The 9,238-nt window shown below is 44.0% G+C and overlaps 1 protein-coding gene and 1 long non-coding RNA gene across 2 annotated transcripts in view; one reads left to right on the top strand and one right to left on the bottom strand.

Moving 5' to 3' along the window:
• Positions 1 to 1,523: 1,523 nt before the first annotated feature.
• On the bottom strand, positions 1,524 to 5,079 carry LOC108922539 (uncharacterized). The gene is made up of 3 exons (XR_001965144.2): positions 4,837 to 5,079; positions 2,920 to 3,036; positions 1,524 to 2,589 (listed from the first exon to the last, which is right to left on the bottom strand). It is a non-coding gene; the product is annotated as an uncharacterized LOC108922539 (long non-coding RNA).
• The window catches only part of LOC108922533 (receptor tyrosine-protein kinase erbB-2-like), a 19,955-nt gene continuing 13,986 nt past the window's right edge, over positions 3,270 to 9,238 (top strand). The window contains exon 1 of the mRNA XM_018732723.2: positions 3,270 to 4,389. Within this exon, the coding sequence (XP_018588239.1) occupies positions 4,317 to 4,389 (73 nt within the window). The 5' untranslated portion in view covers positions 3,270 to 4,316. The remainder of the gene's footprint in view (positions 4,390 to 9,238) is intronic.

Below are 9,238 nucleotides of genomic sequence, written 5' to 3'. Positions count from 1 at the left end.
TGCGGTGGTGCAGTGGGTTGGACCGGGTCCTGCTCTCCAATGGGTCTGTGGTTCGAGTCCCGCTTGGGGTGCCTTGCGACGGACTGGCGTCCTGTCCTGGGTGTGTCCCCTCCCCCTCCAGCCTTATGCCCTGTGTTGCCGGGTAGGCTCCGGTTCCCTGTGACCCCGTATGGGACAAGTGGTTCAAAAAATGTGTGTGTGTGTGTGTGTGTATGTATAGTATATAGACAATATCTTTGTATTTATGGTAAAAGTGCAGTAATTGTGTGGCTTACACGTACTTGAACAAACTGGAATCGCAACTCCTTCACTGTGATAGAATTCCTCTCAAAGGGCACTTTGTATACCTGCTTCATCTGGATGGCGTTTCTCCTTACAACACCATCAGTTGTGGCAAGACTGCATTGCTGAATAATCTGGAATACTTGGTTGCAGAATTTTGTGCACAGTGTTTTGGGAAAAGTATGCATGTCATTTGAAAGTAGTATGAGATAGACAAGAACTTACAATCTATTCAGGTCAATGAATGAAGTATTCAGATGGCTGTGTTAATTGTTTTGAGAGCAGTGACCAGAGTTTGGAATAATGTGTCAAATCGATCGAGAAAAACTGTAAACAAAAAAATACTGATTTTTATTAAATGAAAGTGTGATTGGTCATTTTAAGAGACTTGCCATTTTTTTCCCTCTCCTATATGTTTTCCATTGCTGTTTAATAAAACGTAAAAGTATTTTTCTTATCCGATCTCATGCAGGACTCACCCATATCTGATTCTGTCCATCTTCCCACCTTCTGAAAAATAGCCCCATGATGCTGCAATCACCGTGCATCACAGCAAAGATGGTCTAACCCAGGTGATTATCTGTTTGAATTGTGGCAGCACCTTACTTTGAGAACGAAAAATACAACTTTAGTCTAAGCAAGTCACAAAACTTTCCAGAAGGTCCCCAAGTGTGTCATGTGGTCCACATGGACCGTCACCTACTGTAGCATGAGCTTGGGAAGGTCTGTGGTGTGCCATATTTTTCTCCATTTTGTTACGCTTGACTTTTGTGAATTTTTAACACTTTAATAAACTATTTATGTACTTCTCTTCCCTTAAAACTAATATTTAAAGTTCCACTGGCAATTCTGTGGTTTTCATGACAACATAACTAAGCTAGTTCAAACTGTGAAACCTTACTTTCAGTAATACTTTTCCTTCACTATGGATTCCGTATGCACACATGTAGGCCTTGTTGAATTTTAGTGAAAATTTTAATATACTTGGCTCAGGTTAATATATTAATACATGGGGGTGAAAAGCAATTAACTAAGCGACACAATGTTTTGATCTGTAATACAAACACATCAGCTGAAGCTGCTTGTCCTGAGGTGAGCCAGAGCCTAACCTGGTAACACAGGGCATGGGGCTGGGGGGGGGGAGCGGACACACCCAGGACGGGATTCCAGGCTGTCACAAGAAACCCCAAGCAGGACTTGAACCCCAGACCTACCAGAGAGCAAGATCCAGCCAAGCCTGCTGCACCACTGCATCCCCTCTTTATTTGTAATATAAGTTTTAAATCATCTGAACTGTTTTTCATTTTGAAAAAGTTGAAAAGCATAAGTAAAAAATTACTGCACAAATTTGTTACAATGATGCCATTTTACAATGATGTCACAGAGGAAAAGCAGAGGTATAAAAGGGAATTGTGTGTGTGTGTGTGTGTGTGTGTGTGTGAATAATTTCTAAAGGTACTGTATAGACATACCCACCAACTCATCCCTGTACATACACGCTATTACATACATGCGATTAACATTTTTCTGTGTGGCTATAAGGAATAAGTCTTGTCATGTTTGTCTCTAAGCGAGGATAGCAGGAGGCTTTGTGGGATTACCTGTAGCAAAGAAACTCACGAGGGCCCTCAGCATGTCACACCGGCCTGTGAGCTCCAGGCCTTGGTGTGAAGCTCTTCCATGGTTTCACTTCCAAAGCTCAAGGACATAACTGAAGCATCTGGAGACTAATGACAACTTTCAACTGAAAAAACACTGCTTCATCAAACTTCAACCCATAAGAATTGTATTTGTTAGACTGAAATATGTTAAAATGTCTTTGAGGGACTTTGTTAGGACAGGAAGTATGTATCAGAGACAATAAATCACAAGAAGCAGTGGATCCTGGAGTACTCATACTTAGAAAACACATAATAGCATTAATGGTAAGGCTGTTCATTGGAAACCAAATGCTAAGTGCTCTCTCTATATGGAGTTTGGGTGGTCTTGTTGGGTTCATGCAGATTTGCTCCTGGTAATGTGGCTTCACCCTATGACAAAAATCCCAATGATCAGAAGTTCTGGAGAGCCTGTTTACTTGTGTGTACCCTGTAAAGAACTAGTGCTGGCTGTGGATCTCTGCCACCGTAATTTGATAAGATGTTAGTGAAAATTGATGCAATATTAGCATTGCTATTAGAATGAGTTAAACGGTTTTCTGTAGACCAGTAATACAGAACTTCCTTCTAAACAAAGTTAAATTAATTGACTTAACTGGGTGATCAATAGCTGAATGGAAGACAAACATGATCTTAAGGCTGTGAATCCCTGGAACAGAAAAAAAATAATTCTGTGTTAAAACATAGGAACTGTTTTCCTTTTTTCTTTATTATATTCATGATGGACAATGGAATTGTTCAATAAAAATACAGGCTGATAATGAGTTTGGTCACTTTAAGTGGCTCTGTGAAAATTATATACACCAGTTACACAAATACAGACTTTGTGTTTGGTAAGTATAAGAATTGGTAGACTTTTGTAAAGTGATGTTTTATCTCGCTTTGATTCCAGATGTATGTATTTTTCCAAAGGTTATTAACTTTTAACAAGGAATTTAAAATGCTTGCTTGAAAGAAAGCTAAAAACATTTGCACTCACTATCATTCGTCGGTTTTATCATTAACCTTGTTCAGGTGATGGTTGCGGTGGTCCGGATCCTGGATCCCAGAAGAACCCTGTATGGAATGCCCCTCCATCGCAGGGTAAGCTGAAAAACTGAGAAATAATGAAAATGGAATTGATTCTTTTAATAGAAGCATGTAGGACAGCTGGTAGTGTAGTGGTTAGAGCTACTGCCTCTGATTCCAAAGGTTACAAGGTTGATCCCTACCTGCAGCTATTGTACCCTTGAGCAAGGTACTTACCCTAAATAGCTCCAGTAAAATTACCCAGCTGCATACATGGGTGAAGAATTGTAAGCTTGTAATAACTGAAACCTAAACATTTTTTGTAAGTCAGTAGAGAAAAGCATCAGCTAAATGAATAAATGTAATGTTTCAGGGCTGGTAATTTCGAGCAGTGTGGTGAAAGTGGACCAGGAAAACAGTATATTGTATTATGTAGCCACACTGCAGAACTGAGAAATTAAGCTACCATACACCAATGCCATTACTTGTAAGAACTGGCTTAGAATTCTAACACCCAGAGGTTTTTCTTTCCTCCCTCCACTTTCAGTCGGGAGTTTTTGTTTCTTTCGTCCTGGCTAGTACAGCTTTATAAAAGTATTGACAATGTATTACGCTAGTTCTGTAGTCAACATTCTTGCGCGTGAGCCACGACGGAGAGCCAGCTATATAAGCTCGTGGCTCGCGCTGTGACCCGCGCTCTTTTTTTTCTTCTTTCTTTTACTGGGGCGCTGGGAGGGGGTGGTTTAGTGGGTCCTTCATGAATAGAAGTCATTCTTCACCTTCCGTCTGGCTAGAGCATTAGTAGTGAGTGGGTCGAAAACAGAAGATGTCCGCTCGTCACGGGAGCTACGCCGCTAAGCGCATATGTCTGTATCCAGAGCCCTTTGCCTGCTATGTTGAGAATTTTTTTGCACACCCGACCAGTAGCGGTAGTTTGGAGTGCAAAAGTTAAGTTCAGCTTGCAGGAAACGTACAGTTAATCTAAGTCTACTGAACAGCTCTACGACCTTCCTCAGGAAAAAGGGAGAAACTGAGTTGGTCGTTTGGAGCTTCGACGCTACAAGTTTAGTGCAGCCCGCTGAGAGAAGAGAGCCGACATGTCGCACTAACGAGGAGCCGCGGTGCCACAGCTGTCCTCGAGACGCCCGCTCCACACTGACTCGGCGACTGCGCTGAGGCGGGGCGCACGCGGCCGCGCCACTCCCCTGGCCGGGCCTCGGAGACTCCGCACTTCGCCTACACGCAGGGACGAGAGACACGCGCACAAAAATACACACTTGGTTGACGAGTTTTCGCCGAAGTACAGCCCGAAGCGGGAGAAACGCGGAAAACGGGCAATGAAGTAGAGTGAGCGCGGCGGGAGACTCCATGGAGGCGGCAAGGAGTCGGCTGCGGCTCGCGCTGCTTCTGCTGGGAGTCGCGAGCGCGATGGCCAGAGAAGGTAAGGCGAGCGAGTTCACAGCGGTATCGAGTGACACACAGCGCAGCGCCTCGACAAGACGGGAATCACGGGGCGTTGAGAAAGAGCGAATTCAATGGTGAAAAATAACGCAACGGTTCACAATTCACGGATAAATCAGTGTAAAGCAAATAATGGTGCTTATGTATGTGTGGCGCATGGCGAAGGAAGGGAGAAAAGTCGCGCACGAACCCACGTCTCACGTCGTAACTTATTAGCGAAGTAACTTGGGAATTTGAACTTTGGCGTCATAACGTGACAGGTAAAATCGCGGCTCTTTACTTTAGGCAAAACCTGTTGGGCAACTTTTTGTTGAGAGTATCGAGGAAAACAACAACGGCGGCTGCGACGAGACGGACGAACGCGAGCGAGTTGTGCAACGGTCACAGAAGAAAAATAAAGAATAAAAATGTGAAACCAGGACCACACCACATGCATGATCAGCTGCCGGCACAGGAAGAACAAGTACACAGTCACAGCAATATTGAATATATTCCGTTCGGAAATCAATGCTGTTTAAAAACGGCCAGTAACACGTCCAAGTTGAATGCAGAGAGGGAAGCTGCGCAGCTTAGACTTCAGGGCGGATGGTGCTGTGCTGCTGCAGAGGAAAAACATGTTCGTCACGTGTGTGTGACTTTTTCTCATTACACACACACACACACACACAGAGCTCACAGTCACAATTCATACCGAGAACGATGACTTTTGATCTTTATTTAACCCCAAGTCTTTGTCCAAGACCAGCTGCAATGGTACATAGTGTGCTTTCCACTCATTTTACCCGTGTAAACAGCAGGGTATTTTGCTATGTCGACCATGAGTAAAAATCTCAGTCGAAGACACTACCGGCGGAGTGGGATTCCAGCCTAGAACAGCTCTACCCGCTATGTCAGGCATACTCTGACCTTAGGGGAAATTTAAAAGCTTAATGCTTAACACTATTTGCATGCAGTTAATATTTGTGCTGGTCCAGTGGGGCAGCTGCAGATGTGTAAACAGTGCTCTTTGCACATGGACTGTGGACTTGTCACTCCCAGTGAACATGTTGTTGCCAGTGATGCATTGATTGCCGGTGTGTGTGTGACCCTTCATGCTTTTCCTGCTTTCAATGTACAGTATATGTTCAAGTCTATCCTCACAAACAGCCAACAGTCCCATGTGATGCTCCAGGTGTGAATGCGGTTTGGTGCGTCTCTACCCTGCCACAACTGTGTTTTCACTCTCTCACTTGTGCTTTTAAAGTCCCCTCAAAGTTTGAAAATACCAATTGGAGAGTAATACACACTATGGTATTGTCTTCTCTTATCTATTAAAAGCATCAGCCGTGTGATGATGTGACAATAAAAAAAAAAAAAAAAAAATCCGAAACAATCATAGGTCCCTGTGCGTAACTCATATGGACGCAACAGAGCTTCACATCTGATATACACAAAGTGACAATATATGCAATATACTCTAGAAAATGCACACAATGTACACAGTATACATACATAGACAAGAGAGCAGTCCATAAAATGCAACAGTTGAGTTAAACCTTTGATTTTTCAGTGTTTCTCCACTTTTTAGTTGTGTTAAAATTGCAGTGGGCTATATGCTTTATATTAAATGACAACAGAAGGGGACTAAATGTCTTAGTTCTGTCTTACTTCTTGATGTTCAAATCCTCACAAATAACCTCAAAACAAAAAAATGTTTATTTGATTTAATTAAATTTTAATTAGTATAAATTCTTTGCAGACTTCAGGAAAATGTCATTTACACACACACTGTCTGAAGCCGCTTGTTGCAGGCGGGGTCGCGGCAAGCTGGAGCCTAGCCCGGCAGCGCAGGGTGTGGAGCTGGGGGGGAGAGGACACGCCTAGGATAGGGTAGGATGCCAGTCTGTCGTAGGGCAACCCAAGCAGGACTTGAACCCCAGACCTGCCAGAGAGTGGGACCTGGCCAAGCCCGCTGTGCCACTGCACCCCCCTCCCCTTCATTTACAGTCATTACATATACACCAAGGCAACTTTACAATCTGTGTTTTAATATGCACAAATGCCAAACTGCTTCAGAATATGTTTTGGCGAGACATAATTCATTGTAGCCATTCTTACTATTAAGTATTAACATATTAAAAGAAACAGTATTTGAATGGTTGTAGAAATGTTTACACTTCTTGAATGCATAAATGTAGATGAATAAGCCGCATGCAGTTTATCAAAGTTGCACTGCAAGTAGAAGATTACAGACCTACAGCACCCTTATATTGTTGCCATCCCAGTCATGTGGAACCCAGCGGACATGTACGGGATATTTTATAGCGATGTCCACCACGTTGACCAGGAGACGGTTAACAGTTCATTTTCAGTTTTCCTCGGCAGTCCAGGTACTGTCAATGTGGTGCCCTGATGACACGCTATACTGGTGTTCAAAGTTGTGTGTCCACCAGCCACACTGCCCAGCGTATGCATGTATGAGTTTCGGCACGTGTCAGGCCTTCTGTTGTGCAGTAAGTGTATGTTTGTGTTTACGTGAGTGTATTGTATTGGGCTTCACTGGGGATGTATGACTGGAACACAGCCTGTTGGGCCAGTTCAACAGGACTGGTTTGTTCCAGATCGAGTAGATAGAAGGCTGATGTGTGTGGGGCATTTGTAATGGGGAGGAGTGTGTGTGTGTGTGTGTGTGTGTGTGTGTGTGTGTGTGTGTGTGTGTGTGTGTGTGCGCGTGCGTGTGCGTCCTTTTTGGGTTGTGGAGAACGGAATTGCGTGTTCTGCTGCAGAACAGTGGTCGGTTCGATGGCATCGGCTGATGCACAAAGTGGGTGGGGCCATGTGCAGCTGCGTGGACAGGAGTGTTTACTGCCCTGAAAGTACCACCCTCCCCATCTCTCTCTGAAGATGGGTCTGGTCACTGCTGTGTCTCACGATGCTGATGGCTATTGAGGTGTCCTCATTTATCAACAGGGGGGCGTGGTGACGCAGCGGGTTTGGCCTGTGCCTGCTCTCTGGTGGGTCTGGAGTTCGAGTCCTGCTTGGGGTGCCTTGTGATGGACTGGCGTCCTGTTCTGGGTGTGTCCCCTCCCCCTCCAGCCTTGTGCCCTGTGTTGCCCGGTTAGGCTCTGGTTTGCCGCAGCCCCGGTTGGGACAAGCAGCTTCAGTGTGTGTGTGTGTGTGTGTGTGTGTGTGTGTGTGTGTGATTTATCAACCGCGTGCTTGAATGAAATGTGTTTTTGTGGAGAACAGTGGTGCTTAGGATACGAATTTGGAAGTTACATGTTTATAGTCCTTTGTGGAGCTCAGTTGGAGTACCCTTGAGAAGGACATTGCACACACAGCCGTGACCCCGCGCAGGACAAGTGGTTTCTGCTAGTCAGGGTGTACCCTACCTAACGACTCTGCATTATGACTGGTGGGTGTTAATAATTAATGAAAGGAATTTAAAAATCAAAGTAACATGTGCTTTGAGTGCACTGTAAGTGGAAAAAGTCTGTAAAATCAAAACAGAAATAGTGCACTCATAAAGAAACTGTACTGGTGGAAATCATCCTTTCAGGATATTAGCAGTATGCAAAGAAGAAACCCGTGAGCAGAGTGCTTAGATTAAACTATAAATAGTTTCTTCTATAATGATTCAGTGTATTTCACTGTTTGTAACCAGCAGTCGGGATGCTTTGAATTGAGTTAATAATTCACCTTTATTTTCCTTCTTCACGTACAGCTATATTCTGCAGTTAAACTTAATTTCCTTGTAAAGAAAACAGAGACAATGTTGCAGTGTGGATTTCATGTGGTTTATTTCAGTCCATTTCCATTAAAGAACTTGATTGGGTCACTTTGTACTACAGCTTTCTGAGTTGATAAATAATCTTTGTTATGGCTGGTGTTTGTCTAAAGGGCCAATAGAAAACTGGGTGAACGTTAATTTGGTGGCGTAACACCTTTGTTCCTGAAACACAAAAAGACACTGTACCCTCATGTTTAATTGAAAAAGGGATGTTTTTGATTCCAGCTTCAGCTCTGCCTTTGACCTTGTGGACTGGGTGTAGAAAAGCCCAAATATAGTGTGGTGAGTGTCACTGATCTGTCATCCCATTATGGCACGACTAGTCACTGCTGTGCTTTCTAAAGTTATTCAGGCTCAGATTAATTGGCTGACTGGACTCAAAACAATTCAGTGAATCTATAGTTGGACATAATAGAGTACTGGTCAAATATCTCTGCTTTTTGGATGAAGTTTGAGTTTTTAATGGGACATTCTCAGAATGCTGCATCTACCTGCTCCTTCCTGAGTACCCTCACTGTCTCAGAGGAAGAGGGTAAAGTGATTTTTGCAGAGGAAGAGAGACCACTGTGATGTTTCTGGAGGCCACATTGCTGAAGATCAAGCATGAGGCCGACAGGAAGATTCCCCAAGTAATTATAGCTCTGTAACGGTCAGTATGTGAGAATGTCGCTGTGTCTATACACTAGCCATTCTGTGCCCTTCCCCCATTGTACATGCACATGTGCCATAATTAATCCAGTAGGGTGTCAACATTTAAGCCTGAGCGATGATGGGGACTCCCAAAAGGAAGTGGCTCTATCGCCATGGAGACTGTCCCTCCCTCCCTTACTTTTAAATTCAGGTTGACCTCTGGCTCTGTCCCGCATTCCCTGCTTTTCCCTTGGCCTTGTGCTGTCCCTTATCTCTGGGGGCCAGGGGCAGCGGGTCTAGCGATTCAGTTATCAGCGGTGTTTACTTTTGTTGAGCAGCGCTGCTGTCTGGCCATGTTCATTCCCTCTTCTCTCATTTGGAGTTCTTGCTTGGATGTTGACTTGTGCAGTTTGTTAAATGTGTCCTGAAG

The sequence above is a fragment of the Scleropages formosus genome, chromosome 3 (genome assembly GCF_900964775.1).
Source record: "Scleropages formosus chromosome 3, fSclFor1.1, whole genome shotgun sequence".
NCBI classification, from domain to species: Eukaryota; Metazoa; Chordata; class Actinopteri; order Osteoglossiformes; family Osteoglossidae; genus Scleropages; species Scleropages formosus.
Note: the sequence above shows the minus strand (reverse complement) of the source record. Positions and strands in the feature narration are given on the sequence as shown.